Below are 16,437 nucleotides of genomic sequence, written 5' to 3'. Positions count from 1 at the left end.
AATTTCAATGATTTTGGATAAAAAATGATTTTTAGATGATGTTGCTATCATTAGATAATTTACAGTTTCCCATAGACTATAAGGCTATATATAAAATGATAGAATATTAGGGCCACAGAGGGGAAAAAAACACAATTCATAATATTGTAACCAGTTGTTTTAAAGGAGGACAGTTGTTAAAATGACAGATGTGGGGCATTTCGTGAAATTGTACTTCAGTATGGTTTCATAAACAAAGACATGCTGATGTGCCAGAATATTAAGTATCACATTGTCATAAGTATCAAAACTGTAAAAACAATATGTAGCTTTTCTGCAGAAAGAACCAGCCTCATAAATTTATGACTTTATCCTTTTTCTTCAGTGTGGCCCTAGTACTCTGTCATATAAACAAATACACATTCCATATGAATATAAAAACACAATGTGTAACATTATGTTCCTTTATTGAATAAGGACAAAACAAAGCAGGTAAACCATCAGCTCCTTTCGAAACTGAAGTCACCGTGACTCTACAAGATGGAAAGCACAGAATCCAAGCATATTATACAAAATGATACATACACATTCAAAGGTCTGTATATAACACACCCTGCATGTCTGCACACTAAAATAAATGCAGGACAAATCCATACACATCAACTGAACAGACAAATGAATGGATGCAGTAGCCTCCCTGCAGCCTTGTATTACACACAGTATACCGCACAAACATCATAAGAGGCCAAATTCGTCAAAAAACGAACCCAAAAAAACCCAAATTCCTCTGCCACCGCAGGACATATTTAACCAAAATTGAAAGCACACATACTAACTAAAATAATTCAACACATATTGGTCCCTCAGCAGCCGACCACTGTCGTCATCAGGGAAGATTGCCGGATTGTCCCAGTCCATGGCTGGTGGCACTCTGGGGGCCCTCTCCTTCCTCAGGCAGGCCACATTGTGGAGGACAGCACAAGCCACAGTAATATCACATGCCCTAACAGGGCTGACCCTTAATTTGTGAAGGCAGTGAAAGCGTGCCTTCAGGAGGCCAAAGGTCATTTAAACTCTGGCCCTGGTCCTGGCATGGGCATGGTTGTAGGCCTGCTGTGCTTCCTGGGGGTCTGTGAAAGGTGTCAGGAGAAAAGGCTGGCAGCCATACCCCCTGTCTCCCAGCAACACACCAGAGAATTCACCTGTCAACACAAAATCTCATCATTACTACCTCATAAACACAGTGATATTCTTGACACAGCCATGATGGTTATAAATAGGGGTTGTGTGGCTTACCTTGTGATAGGCACTGATAGATTTCAGAGGCCCGAAAGATTCTGGAGTCATGGACTGAGCCAGGCCATTTTGCCACAACATTGCTGATCACACAGTCAGCATTGCAGACCATCTGAAATCATAAGATGAGGAATATTACACCAATCAATGCACATCACTGGCAATGCAGAGTGTTCGTCAATGGACAATATCAAAAAGTTATGTTCACCTGAACATTAATGCTGTGAAAGGATTTCCTATTCACAAAATCGGCCTCATGGGCACCTGAGGGGGCTTTTATCCTTATGTGTGTGCAGTCCACTGCACCAATGACATTGGGGAAACCTGTCACACAAAGTAATGAGTATCCTACTATGTGTTAACAGTTGTCCTGTAATTTGTAGATCCTCTTACCTGCAATCCTATAGAACTCCTCTTTGATGTCACAGAGTCTTCTGTGGCCAGGGAAGGAGATGAAGACATCTGCTAATGCTTTGATAGCCAGACACACACTCCTTATTGTGCGGCAAATTGTGGCCTTGTTCAGCTGTTCTGCATCCCCCACTGAGTACAGGAAGGCTCCACTAGCAAAAAAGCGCAAGGCCACACAAACCATTTGCTCCACACTCAGTGCATGGCTCCGTGCAGTGCGGTGCTTAATCCTGGGACCCAGTAGTCTGCATAGATACCTGATGCCATCTGCAGAAAACCTGTATCTTTCATATAGATGGTCATCAGGGAAGGCCAGTGGGTCCAACCGGTCCCTGAAGACCCTTTCTCGCCTGAAGGCTCTCCTCAGCACAAGTGCTTCTTCATCCACCACATCTCGCACGAATGGGCATGCCATTGTCAGAGCAGAAAGGAACACACAATTTTGGGCCTTCATATAGGCTAGTGGCCACACCTGGTGCTGGGGGGGTGGGCAAAAGAGGGCGATGCCTTATAACGATGACTTGGTTGTACTGATTGCTGGGAAAATAAAAAAAAAACTTAGAAAGATGCCACCGTCCTGTGTGCTCACAATAAGAGCTCATGTCATGGCTCACTTGACTTTACGAGAATATACCTAATTTTTATTTTGAGCTGTGTCATCTTCTTGGAGCTGGGGGAGGAAAGAAAAATAATGATTAATACATTTGTGTTACAGTTAGCATACAGTGTACATTGAAGGCATATCTCACCTCCCTCTCAAGTTTTTTTATTTCAAGGTCCAGTTTCCTAATTGTCCTCTTTTTTATTTCGGACTCCAGTGCAAGATTTTCCATCTTTTTCTTCTTGTACTGAATGTCTATGTCTGCCAGTTCTATTTGGCGCCGGAGGTGGTTGCCATACAACTTTCTGATAGCTTGTGAGCTCTGTGAACACAATACAATTAGCGCAGCTGGAATTTGGCAGGATGTGGTGTCCTTTTATTAATACGCACTATGTTGCCAGGCTGGTTTTCCCACTGTATAGCATCTGGGTCCTGTAAAAGAAATTAGATTTTTTGATTTTGATGAGGACTCCTCACCATTGTAGAGTAAATAGTACTTTCACAGTCTTAACATGATACCTCATGCCTTCTGGAATCCAGAGAGATGGTCTCCTCCTCATCATCGTCTCCATCATGTGCTGTTGCTGCTGCACTGGGGCCTTCACCCTATCACATTTAATCGGATTCATATTGAAGCTAGTAGACAAGACATGCCAGGCCTACAGTATGCCTTTGATGGAGTACTCACTGGATCAGCATCGTCTGGTGCTTGTGCTGGTGGCTCTAACAGGAACACAGTGCTGCCAGACACTGCAAGGCAATAGGTAAACCAAAGTCAGACAGTCCAAATTGATTCAATATGAATGTGGTTGTATCCCATGTAGAGATGGAAGGACATACCTTGAATGAAGCGGGTGGCATCTTGGGAGGAACCTATGCTCGTCTCTTTCCCCCCAGGGATCCCCTCTAAGACGGGCCTGCCTTTATTTAGCTCCAAGGCCATGTCCTCTGCTGGGGTAAGGTCAGCCTTTGGTGACCCACCACCCGTGCCTTGTCTGTGGGTATTCTTTTTCACTGCTAAAACAGTACAGACAATGTGTGAGCAGGCACCTTCTGGGTACAATATATGCTTGTGCTTTGTTAAATATTAGTCAGGGACCATACCATTCTGCAGAATGTTCTTGTATTTGATTTTGACCTGCTGCCATGTCCGTTTTGGCCCGTTCATGTTTAATCTACACACACACACACACACACACACACACACACACACACACACACACATTTAATGGAGTCACACTGCAAAAAATTACTTGGTATTTTTGTCTTGTTTTCAGTAAAAATATCAAAAGATTTATCATAGCTTTATACAGTGTGATGGAGTTACTTTACACAATTTCACTCATATCTGCAGTTCATTTCAATTAAAAATTTAACCGTTTCATAATTACAGTACAACTGCATTTTTGGAGATGTGAATTAAATATTTGAATTGTAATTGTGATGTTTCAGCGGAGCGGTGAGTGTGTAATTGTGCACTACTTACGCATTCAGGCGGTCTGCAATACTTTGCCACGCTTTTTCTCTTTGCTTTATCACTGTGGCGGTGTTGCCTTTCTTCTTAATTATATCTTTTACCTCCTCGTATGCCTCCATGAGGATTTGTGCTTCCGATGGGGAAAAGTACGCGGCTCTAGTTGCCATGGTAAATCAGTTAATCTGTGATCTGTGGCGGGGTCTATTTGAGTGAGCCGTGAGCGCGCACCTATCCAGGATTGGTTTCACCTGGCTTAATGAATCCGTGTCTGCTCATCCTGGCTTGGTCTTTGTGCAACCAATTAAGCCTGGACGCACATGTTTTGGCTTCATTGAGCTCAGCTGAGTCATTTATCCCGGATGTCTTAATTCTACTTTTGTGCAACAGGCCCCTGTTTGCGTTGTTTGTTTTCATACACACAGACACATATACCTTTCGTCTCTAAGCAACAACAAAACAATGCAGTAGAATCTCACATACTGCGATCAAAAGCTTAAAGGCCGTTTTTATATCGATATCAATTCATTTCTGAGTAACAATTAAGTACCTAACTGTAATAGTTTTACATCAAAATGGTTCAAAAGAAGAAAAAATATATATTTTTAGCAACAAAGAAATGTACTTTTCCTCGAGCAAGAATTATGCTGGGAGTGGTCTGATTAGGGAGGGGAAAACTAGCTGTTATTGGCAGAGAGGTTTGGAACTCTCTTTGTTATTGGACTATTTACTAATGTACTGCTTGGTGATGTCACAGGCAAGCTGAAACTCCACCCTTGCAAAGCCCGCCGATTAGAAGATCCATTGCAGATTCTAGTTTCAACCAGAAATGAACAGGAAATAACACTGATTAAATGTTTTCACACTTTTACAGTGTTATATTCATCAGCTTTACAATATGACATTAAACACGGGATTAACAGAATTTTTGACTGCAATGGGCCTTTAAACAGCAGTTTGTGTCACCTATATATCCCTATTGTCATAGTAACACATATGGCAGGGGAATGCAGAAAGTTTTTAGTACTTCCTGGATAGCCTGCTGATAAGAAAATAAAGTCATTAGCAGTTAGATGATGTTAGAGAGGGATCATTGTTTTCCATTGTAAGGTTATTTGATGTGTGTGTAGGGTTTATTTGTCCGTGTCAAGAGGATGAAGGGTCTGATGCATGCCACCCATGAGATGTGTCTGTCTGGCTGTCTAGCAACCAGGCTTGTGTCTCTGATATTTATCTTTTTTATAATTCAGGTCAGTTGCGATTATATTTTTAAAATAATAATAATTTGTGTGTGGACTTGCACGTGGCTCAGGTATTTGCTCCCCTGTCTCACACACACACACACACACACACACACACACACACACACACACACACACATCAGCTCTAAAGGCTGTCTGTTGGTGACAGGTATTGTGTTTAGGCTGAGGCACAGGTGCAGATCTGAACTTTAACCCTGCGACCCGAAACATAACCGCCTCGCTCACACACCCACACACAGCTGGGTCTCCTTTACCTGTGAGTGTATCACAGGAGGTTGGTGGCACCTTAATTAGGGAGGACGGGCTCGTGGTAATGGCTGGAGCAGAATAGGTGGAATGGTATCAAATACATTAAATGCATTGTTTCCATGTGTTTGATGCCATTCCATCTCTTCCGTTCCTGCAGTGGTTGAAAAAGTACCCAATTGTCATACTTGAGTAAAAGTAAAGATACCTAAATAGAAAATGACTCAAGTAAAAGTGAAAGTCACCAAGTAAAATACTACTTGAGTAAAAGTCTAAAAGTATTTGGTTTTAAATATACGTAACTATCAAAAGCACATGTATTGACTAAAATATACCATATGTAAAAGTGTCAAAAGTAAAAGTATAAATAATTTCAAATGCCTTATATTAAGCAAACCAGTGTGTGTGGATGATGAATGCAGCTGATCAGTCTTCGTGACCTCTGTCTGACCCCTGTAATCCTGTCTGATCAATTTTTTATTTACAGATAGCCAGGGGCACACTCCAACACTAAGACATAATTTACAAATGAAATGTCTGTTTAGTGAGTCCGCCAGATCAGAGGCAGTAGAGATGACCAGGGATGTTCTCTTGATAAGTGTGTGAATTTGACCATTTTCCTGTCCTGCTAAGCATTCAAAATGTAATGAGTACTTTTGGGTGTCAGGGAAAATGTATGGAGTAAAAAGTACATTATTTTCTTTAGGAATGAAGTGAAGTAAAAGTAAAAAATGTCTAAATTATAAATAGTAAAGTACAGATACCCCCCAAAAAGACTTACGTAGTACTATAAAGTATTTTTACTTAAGTACTTTACACCACTGCGTTCCAGGCATTATTCACCATTCTCCCCTCAGCAGCCTCTACTGGAGTGTGTGACTGGTTACAGACCACATTCAGAACAATAGAATGTTACCAATGTAGAGAAGCAGGATGAATGAATGAATTTCTCAACCTGGACAATAACATTATTGATGAAATGATTGAGGAACGTTGCATTAAAGTTGAGCCACTATACTTGTGATGATCATGGTTTTCCCCTTTCCTGATGAATGAACTTATTGTACAGTGAATCACTGTAGTATCTGCTTACTAATTTGTTAACGTTGAACAGAGAGGGGTATATAGAAGTAGCTTAAAGCAAGGGGTCCTCTCTGGTTAGCTACAGTAAGGCTAACAGTGATGTTTAAGACAAGCAGCTTTAAGAAGAATCAGTTCCTTTTCACACAGCTTCAAGTGTAGAGTGATGTCTCACTGGCTCATCTCACACACACACACACACACACACACACACACACATGCTCACACACGGTCTCTTGTCACCCAGACACCTATTCAAACAACGAGTGTTAATGTGCCATCTGTGTGTCTGTCTGTCTGTGTGTGTTTGGCCCGTCCCCTCTCTTCCTGTCTGTGGTGTAGCTAGCTGAAGCTTGCCCCACCAGGCCGCTGGTGATACTCCTCATGAGAGCCTGACTGCGTGTGTGTGTGTTGTGGGGGAGGGGGGATTTGTGTGTGCCGTCTCTTGCCTACCAATCTCCCAGCCTAATGTAAACTATTTAGTCTGAAGCTAAGCCCTGTTGATGTGTGTGCGTACATGCGTTTGTTACTGATTTGAAAAGGATGAAGAGGAAGACCACGGGACAGCAGTAGTAATGGTAGCTGACAGTGTGCCTGCTGAGTCAACAGAAGCTGTGGCTGGAGGTTCCTCCAGCAGGTCTGTCACTGTGACTTTAATCACGATATAGCACAGCCTCGTGTGTTACTGCTTAAAGACGTGCTCCGGAACTTTGGCGACTAAGTGTTTTGAAACTTCCCGTTTTAGTGGGACTGTCAATTGTTTTTCAATAGGACAATGACCCAACACACCTCCAGGCTGTGTAAGGGCTATTTGACCAAGAAGGAAAGTGCTGCATCAGATGACCTGGCCTCCACAATCACCCGACATCAACCCAATTGAGATGGTTTCGGATGAGTTGGACCGCTGAGTGAAGGAAAAGCAGTCAACAAGTGCTCAGCATATGTGGGAACTCCTTCAAGACTGTTGGAAAAGCATTCCAGGTGACTACCTCATAAAGCTGGATGAGAGAATGCCAAAAGTGTGAAAAGCTGTCATCAAAGCAAAGGGTGGCTACTTTGAAGAATCTCAAATCTCAAATTTATTTTGATTTGTTTATCACTTTTTTTGGTTACTACATGATTCCATATGTGTTATTTCACAGTTTTGATGTCTTCACTATTATTCTACAATGTAGGAAATAGTAAAAATAAAGAAAAACCCTTGAATGAGTAGGTGTATCCAAATTTTTTACTGGTAATGTCTATAAAACTATATTCGCCTTCATGGATTATTCTAGTCTACGACTACCCGATGGCTTTCATGAAAGTTTTCGATTGCGTTTTCGTAAATGAAAACGTTCATAAAAGGCATCGGGTAGATGTAAATTAACCCACAAATACTGTACAAATATAATTTGATGTATAGCTTAAACAACCACATTTTCATGCATTTGACGAGACAGACCTCTACAGTATCTATAACGACTCTCTTTCTCTCTATAAATAAACTACATGACCAAAAGTATGTGGACACGTGCTCGTCCAACATCTCATTCCAAAATCATGGGTGTTCATGTGGGGTTGGTTCCTCCTTTGCTGCTATAACAGCCTCCATTTCTGGGAAGGCTTTCCACTAGATGCTGGAACATTGCTGTGAGGATTTTCTTCCATTCAGCCACAAGAGCATTAGTGAGGTTGGGCACTGTTGTTGGGGATTAGGCCTGGCTCGCAGTCGGAGTCCCAATTCATCCCAAAGGTATTCAGTGGGGTTGAGGTCAGGTCTCTGTGCAGGCCAGTCAAGTTCTTCCACACCGATCTTGACAAACCATTTCTGTATGGACCTTGCTTTGTGCACAGGCACATTATCATGCAGAAACAGGAAAGGGCCTTCTCCAAACTCTAGCTACAAAGTTGGAAGCACGGAATTGTCTAGAATGTCATTGTATGCTGTAGCGTAAAGATTTCCCTTTACTGGAACTAAGGGGCCTAGCCCGAACCATGAAAAACAGCACCAGACCATTATTCATCCTCCTCCAAACTTTACAGTTAGCACTATGCATTCAGGCAGGTAGCATTCTCCTGGCCTCCGCCAAATCCAGAAGGTGAAGTGTGATTCATCACTCCAGAGAAGGTGTTTCCACTACTCCAGAGTCCAACGGCGGTTAGCTTTACACCACTCCAGCAGACGCTTGACATTGCGCATGGTGATCTGAGGCTTGTGTGCGGCTGCTCGGCCATGGAATCCCATTTCATGAGGCTCCCGACGAACAGTTCTTGTGCTGACGTTGCTTCCAGAGGCAGTTTGGAACTCGGTAGTGAGTGTTGCAACCGAGGACAGACTAATTGTACGTGCTACACGCTTCAGCACTCGGCAGTCCCTTTCTGTGACTTTGTGTGGCCTACCACTTCACGGCTGAGCCGTTGTTGCTCCTAGACGTTTCCACTTCACAATAACAGCACTAACAGTTGACTAGGCAGCTCTAGCAGGGCAGAAATTTGACAAACAGACTTGTTGGAAAGGTGGCATCCTATGACGGTGCCACGTTGAAAGTTACTGAGCTCTTCATTATGGGCCATTCTTCTTCCAATGTTTGTCTATGGAGATTACATGGCTGTGTGCTTGATTTTATACACCTGTCAGCAACAGGTGTGGCTGAAATAGCAAAATCCACTCATTTGAAGGGTTGTCCACATACTTTGGTGTATCAGCTTGAAGCCCAAAGGCGGTCACTTTCCCACCGTATTGTACCACAGCGTTGTTGAATAATAATTTCTGATTGGCTGAATGGTGTACTTGCGCTGTGCATTCATGTCAGATTGTAAAAGTTATTGTATACCTCTGAAGTAGATCCAACAGAAGACCTCATCACTCTAAATCACTGCACCAACGTGACGAAGAGACACAGAAAACCACAGCAACAACCACACAAACCCAAATTGAATCCGTCGTAAACACAGGTCCAACAAGGACAACATTTGCTAGCATGCATTTGTTTCGCAGAGAGCCACTGCCGTCGGCTTTACGTAGCAACCAATGGTGGCGGCTGCATTTTCTTTTATGCTTCTGATTGACCAGCTGCTGACCTATAGGCAGTGGACCATAAAATGTGGATGGGGTGTAAGTCCTGCCCTTACGGAAAAACAACATGAATTTCACGGGATCACATGTGAAGTGTTCCAAAAACACGTTTTCATGTGATCACATGATCTTATGTGAAGGTAATGTATTATTGTGACAACATGTAATGGAACATGTGCTGACATAAAACTACACATGTGATGACGTGATCATAAAAACAAAATTTTTCACACGATTTAAAATGTGACATTTCTTGTGAGATGTTCAACGTGAAATCATGTGGTTTTTCTGTAAGGGTATAAAGTCTACAGTGCCGATCTTCCCAAGAGAATTAAAACAGGGGAAAGTGTTATCAAGGCCTTAACACACCCACACACTCCCCCGTGTAACAAACCTACACATGTGAAAGAAGGCCCCACACACACACACACACACACACACACACACACACACACACACACACACACACACACACACACACACACACACACACACACACACACACACACACACACACACACACACACACACACACACACACACACACACACACACACACACACATCACACTCCCAGGAGTCATGGTGTAAGCCCCTGTTTTGGAAACCAAGCCTCGGGTCAGTGACATTCACAGCCCACACCTGTGGAGGGGGCTGGTGACACACACACACACACACACACACACACACACACACACACACACACACACACACACACACACACACACACACACACACACACACACACACACACACACACACACACACACACACACACACACACACACACACACACCACCCCCAGGCACCCAATCAAATGTTATTGGTCACGTACACATGGTTAGCAGATGTTAATGCGAGTGTAGCGAAAGGCTTGTGCTTCTAGTTCCGACCGTGCGGTAATATCTAACAAGTAATCTAACAATTTCACAACAACTACCTTATACACACAAGTGTAAAGGAATTAATAAGAATATGTACATAAAAATATATGGATGAGCGATGGCCGAACGGCATAGGCAAGATGCAGTAGATGGTATAGAGTACAGTATATACATATGAGATGAGTAATGTAGGGTATGTAAACATTATATAAAGTGGCATTGTTTAAAGTGACTAGTGATATATTTATTACATCCAATTTTTAATTAGTAAGTGGCTGGAGATTTGAGTCAGTATGTTGGCTGAAGCCACTCAATGTTAGTGGTGGCTGTTTAACAGTCTGATGGCCTTGAGATAGAAGCTGTTTTTCAGTCTCTCGGTCCCAGCTTTGATGCACCTGTACTGACCTCACCTTCTGGATGTTAGCGGTGTGAACAGGCAGTGGCTCGGGTGGTTGATGTCCTTGATGATCTTTTTGGCCTTCCTGTGACATCGGGTGCTGTAGGTGTCCTGGAGGGCAGGTAGTTTGCACCCAGTGATGCGTTGTGCAGACCTCACTACCCTCTGGAGAGCCTTCCGGCTGAGGGCGGAGAAGTTGCCGTACCAGGCTGTGATACAGCCCGACAGGATGCTCTCGATTGTGCATCTGTAAAAGTTTGTGAGTGTTTTTGGTGACAAGCCACATTTCTTCAGCCTCCTGAGGTTGATGAGGCACTGTTGCCCCTTCTTCACCACACTGTCTGTGTGGGTGGACCATTTCAGTTTGTCCGTGATGTGTACGCCGAGGAACTTTCCACCTTCTCCACTGCTGTCCCGTCGATGTGGATAGGGGGGTGCTCCCTCTGCTGTTTCCTGAAGTCCACGATTATCTCCTTTGTTTTGTTGACGTTGAGTGTGAGGTTATTTTCCTGACACCACACTCTGAGGGCCCTCACCTCCTCCCTGTAGGCTGTCTCGTCGTTGTTGGTAATCAAGCCTACCACTGTAGTGTCGTCTGCAAACTTGATGATTGAATTGGAGGCGTTCATGACCAAGCAGTCATGGGTGAACAGGGAGTACAGGAGAGGGCTGAGAATGCACCCTTGTGGGGCCCCAGTGTTGAGGATCAGCGGGGTGGAGATTTTGTTTCCTACCCTCACCACCTGGGGGCGGCCCGTCAGAAAGTCCAGGACCCAGACCCAGGGTCTCGAGCTTAATGACGAGTTTGAAGGGTACAATGGTGTTAAATGCTGAGCTGTAGTCGATGATAAGCATTCTTACATACAGTTGAAGTCGGAAGTTTACATACACTGAGGTCGGAGTCATTAGAACTCATTTTTCAACCACTCCACAAATTTCTTGTTAACAAACTATAGTTTTGGCAAGTCGGAAAGTACATCTACTTTGTGCATGACACAAGTACTTTTTCCAACAATTGTTTACAGACAGATTATTTCACTTATAATTCACAGTATCACAATTCCAGTAGGTCAGAAATGTACATACACTAAGTTGACTGTGCCTTTAAACGGCTTGGAAAATTCCAGAAAATTATGTCATGGCTTTAGAAGCTTCTGATAGGCGAATTGACATCATTTGAGTCAATTGGAGGTGTACATGTTGATGTATTTCAAGGCCTACTTTCAAACTCAGTGCCACTTTGCTTGACATCATGGGAAAATCAAAAGAAATCAGCCAAGACCACAGAGAAAAAATTGTAGACCTCCACAAGTCTGGTTCATCCTTGGGAGCAATTTCCAAACGCCTGAAGGTACCACGTTCATCTGTACAAACACCATGGGACCACGCAGCTGTCATAACGCTCAGGAAGAAGACACGTTCTGTCTCCTAGAGATGAACATACTTTGGTGCAAAAAGTGCAAATCAATCCCAGAACAACAGCAAAGGACCTTGTGAAGATGCTGGAGGAAACAGGTACAAAAGTATCTATATCCACAGTAAAAAAAGGGGGAGGCTTGCAAGCCGAAGAACACCATCCCAACCGTGATGCACGGGGGTGGCAGCATCATGTTGTGGGGGTGCTTTGCTGCAGGAGGGACTGGTGCACTTCACAAAATAGATGGCGTCATGAGGTAGGAAAATTATGTGTATATATTGAAGCAACATCTCAAGACATCAGTCAGGAAGTTAAAGCTTGGTCGCAAATGGGTCTTCCAAATGGACAATGACTCCAAGCATACTTCCAAAGTTGTGGCAAAATGGCTTAATTAAGGACAACAAAGTCATGGTATTGGAGTGGCCATCACAAAGCTCTGACCTCAATCCCATAGAAAATGTGTGTGCAGAACTGAAAAAGCGTGTGCGTGCAAGGAGGCCTTACAAACCTGACTCGGTTACACCAGCTCTGTCATGAGGAATGGGACAAAATTCACCCAACTTATTGTGGGAAGCTTGTGGAAGGCTACCCGAAGCGTTTGACCCAAGTTAAACTATTTAAAGGCAATGCTACCAAATACTAATTGAGTGTATGTAAACTTCTGACCCACTGGGAAGGTGATGAAAGAAATAAAAGCTGAAATAAATCATTCTCTCTACTATTATTATGACATTTCACATTCTTAAAATAAAGTGGTGATCCAAACTGACCTAATAGAGGGAATTTTTACTAGGATTAAATATCAGGAATTGTGAAAAACTGAGTTTAAATGTATTTGGCTAAGGTGTATGTAAACTTCCGACTTCAACTGTAGGTATTCCTCTTGTCCAGATGAGTTAGGGCAGTGTGATTTCAATTGCGTCGTCTGTGAACCTATTGGGGCGGTAAGCAAATTGGAGTGGGTCTTGGGTGACAGGTAAGGTGGAGGTGATATGATCCTTGACTAGTCTCTCAAAGCACTTCATGATGACGGAAGTGAGTGCTACGGGGTGATAGTCATTTAGTTCAGTTACCTTTACTTTCTTGGGAACTGGAACAATGTGGTGGCCCTCTTGAAGCATGTGGGAACAGCAGACTGGGATAAGGATTGATTGAATATGTCCGTAAACACACCACCCCCAGGCACACATGAACATACACCACCCCCAGGCACACACACACACACACACACCACCCCCAGGCACACTTACACACACACACACACACACACACACACACACACACACACACACACACACACACACACACACACACACACACACACACACACACACACACACACACACACACACACACACACACACACACACACACACACACACACACACACACACACCACCCCCAGGCACACACTCACCAGGAAAGCTACAGAATGTGACCTAGTCACATACTCTGCTCCCCGAAAAGATACTCATCATCCTGAATCTCTATTACCTTTTCCTATACCTCGCCTTCTCTACCCTCACTACCTCTACCTCTCCACTTTCTCACTCTACTTCTACCTCTCTTCTCTTCCCCTCTCTGCCTCTACCTCTCCTTCTCTTTCCCTCTCTACCTCTACCTCTTCCTCTCCTTCTCTTTCTCTCTCTACCTCTACCTCTACCTCTCCTTCTTTTTCTCTCTCTACCTCTACCTCTTCCTCTCCTTCTCTTTCCCTCTCTACCTCTACCTCTTCCTCTCCTTCTCTTTCTCTCTCTACCTCTACCTCTTCCTCTCCTTCTCTTTCTCTCTCTACCTCTACCTCTACCTCTCCTTCTCTTTCTCTCTCTACCTCTTGCTCTCCTTCTCTTTCTCTCTCTACCTCTACCTCTCCTTCTCTTTCTCTCTCTACCTCTACCTCTTCCTCTCCTTCTCTTTCTCTCTCTACCTCTACCTCTACCTCTACCTCTTCCTCTCCTTCTCTTTCTCTCTCTACCTCTACCTATCCTTCTCTTTCTCTCTCTACCTCTACCTCTTCCTCTCCTTCTCTTTCTCTCTCTACCTCTACCTCTTCCTCTCCTTCTCTTTCTCTCTCTACCTCTACCTCTACCTCTCCTTCTCTTTCTCTCTCTACCTCTACCTCTTCCTCTCCTTCTCTTTCTCTCTCTACCTCTACCTCTTCCTCTCCTTCTCTTTCTCTCTCTACCTCTACCTCTACCTCTACCTCTTCCTCTCCTTCTCTTTCTCTCTCTACCTCTACCTCTACCTCTCCTTCTCTTTCTCTCTCTACCTCTACCTCTTCCTCTCCTTCTCTTTCTCTCTCTACCTCTACCTCTTCCTCTCCTTCTCTTTCTCTCTCTACCTCTACCTCTACCTCTCCTTCTCTTTCTCTCTCTACCTCTACCTCTTCCTCTCCTTCTCTTTCTCTCTCTACCTCTACCTCTACCTCTCCTTCTCTTTCTCTCTCTACCTCTACCTCTACTTCTCTTTATCTCTCTACCTCTTGCGCTCCTTCTCTTTCTCTCTCTACCTCTACCTCTACCTCTCCTTCTCTTTCTCTCTCTACCTCTTGTGCTCCTTCTCTTTCTCTCTCTACCTCTCCTTCTCTTTCTCTCTCTACCACTACCTCTTCCTCTCCTTCTCTTTCTCTCTCTACCTTTACCTCTACCTCTACCTCTTCCTCTCCTTCTCTTTCTCTCTCTACCTCTACCTCTTCCTCTCCTTCTCTTTCTCTCTCTACCTCTACCTCTATCTCTCTTCTCTTTCTCTTTCTACCTCTCTTCTCTTTCTCTCTCTTCCTCTACCTCTATCTCTCATTCTCTCTCTTCCTCTACCTCTACCTCTCATTCTCTTTCTCTCTCTTCCTCTACCTCTACCTCTCATTCTCTTTCTCTCTCTTCCTCTACCTCTACCTCTCCTTCTCTTTCTCTCTCTACCTCTCCTTCTCATTCCCTCTCTACCTCTCATTCTCTTTCTCTCTCTACCTCTACCTCTCATTCTCTTTCTCTCTCTTCCTCTACCTCTATCTCTCATTCTCTTTCTCTCTCTACCTCTACCTCTACCTCTCCTTCTCATTCCCTCTCTACCTTTCTTCTCTTTCTCTCTCTACCTCTACCTCTATCTCTCATTCTCTTTCTCTCTCTACCTCTGCCTCTACCTCTCCTTCTCTTTCTCTCTCTACCTCTCATTCTCTTTCTCTCTCTTCCTCTACCTCTACCTCTCATTCTCTTTCTCTCTCTACCTCTCCTTCTCATTCCCTCTCTACCTCTCATTCTCTTTCTCTCTCTACCTCTACCTCTCATTCTCTTTCTCTCTCTTCCTCTACCTCTATCTCTCATTCTCTTTCTCTCTCTACCTCTACCTCTACCTCTCCTTCTCATTCCCTCTCTACCTCTCTTCTCTTTCTCTCTCTACCTCTACCTCTATCTCTCATTCTCTTTCTCTCTCTACCTCTGCCTCTACCTCTCCTTCTCTTTCTCCCTCTACCTCTCCTTCTCATTCCCTCTCTACCTCTCTTCTCTTTCTCTCTCTACCTCTACCTCTATCTCTCATTCTCTTTCTCTTTCTCTCTCTACCTCTACCTCTACCTCTCATTCTCTTTCTCTCTCTACCTCTACCTCTTCCTCTCCTTCTCATTCCCTCTCTATCTCTACCTCTCCTTCTCTTTCTCTCTCTACCTCTACCTCTTCCTCTCCTTCTCTTTCTCTCTCTACCTCTACCTCTCCTTCTCATTCCCTCTCTACCTCTCTTCTCTTTCTCTCTCTACATCTACCTCTAGCTCTTCCTCTCCTTCTCTTTCTCTCTCTACCTCTACCTCTACCTCTCCTTCTCTTTCTCTCTCTACCTCTACCTGTCTTTCTCTATCTCTCTCTACCTCTACCTCTTCCTCTCCTTCTCTTTCTCTCTCTACCTCTACCTCTCCTTCTCTTTCTCTCTCTGCCTCTACCTGTCTTTCTCTCTACCTCTACCTGCCTTTCACTTTCTCTCTCTGCCTCTACCTGTCTTTCTCTCTACCTCTACCTGCCTTTCACTTTCTCTCTACCTCTACCTGCCTTTCTCTTTCTCTCTCTACCTCTACCTCGCTCTTTCTCTCTACCTCTACCTGTCTTTCTCTTTCTCTTTCTCTCTCTACCTCTACCTCTCCTTCCCTTTTTCTTCCTTATCCTGTCTTTTGTCTTTCTCATTTAGCTTCATGTATGTCCCACTCTGACACTCCCCCTGTGACAGGTCCTGACTCCCTCACCTACTCATACTCTCTCTCTCTCTCTCTCTCTCTCTCTCTCTCTCTCTCTCTCTCTCGCTCTCTCTCTCTCTCTCTCTCTCTCTCTCTCTCTCTCTCTCTCTCTCTCTCTCT

General features: G+C 43.9%; 1 protein-coding gene across 4 annotated transcripts; it reads right to left on the bottom strand.

Moving 5' to 3' along the window:
• Nucleotides 1-429: 429 nt before the first annotated feature.
• Nucleotides 430-4,155, bottom strand: LOC139580490 (putative nuclease HARBI1). 4 transcript variants are annotated; one of them, XM_071409236.1, is made up of 11 exons: nt 3,774-4,155; nt 3,392-3,462; nt 3,128-3,304; nt 2,976-3,037; nt 2,807-2,893; nt 2,678-2,719; nt 2,436-2,609; nt 2,321-2,356; nt 1,669-2,223; nt 1,276-1,387; nt 430-1,181 (listed from the first exon to the last, which is right to left on the bottom strand). In XM_071409236.1, exons 1-8 carry the CDS (start codon nt 3,929-3,931, stop codon nt 2,321-2,323), a joined length of 807 nt encoding a protein of 268 aa, XP_071265337.1. In that variant the 5' UTR covers nt 3,932-4,155; the 3' UTR covers nt 430-1,181; nt 1,276-1,387; nt 1,669-2,223. The 4 variants fall into 4 exon arrangements, with proteins under 4 accessions (XP_071265337.1, XP_071265335.1, XP_071265334.1 ...); XM_071409234.1 differs by adding an exon at nt 1,484-1,599 and having other exon boundaries at nt 2,436-2,719; nt 3,392-4,155; XM_071409233.1 differs by adding an exon at nt 1,484-1,599 and having other exon boundaries at nt 1,669-2,356; nt 3,392-4,155.
• Nucleotides 4,156-16,437: the final 12,282 nt, after the last annotated feature.

The sequence above is a fragment of the Salvelinus alpinus genome, chromosome 7 (genome assembly GCF_045679555.1).
Source record: "Salvelinus alpinus chromosome 7, SLU_Salpinus.1, whole genome shotgun sequence".
Classification (NCBI taxonomy): domain Eukaryota; kingdom Metazoa; phylum Chordata; class Actinopteri; order Salmoniformes; family Salmonidae; genus Salvelinus; species Salvelinus alpinus.
Note: the sequence above shows the minus strand (reverse complement) of the source record. Positions and strands in the feature narration are given on the sequence as shown.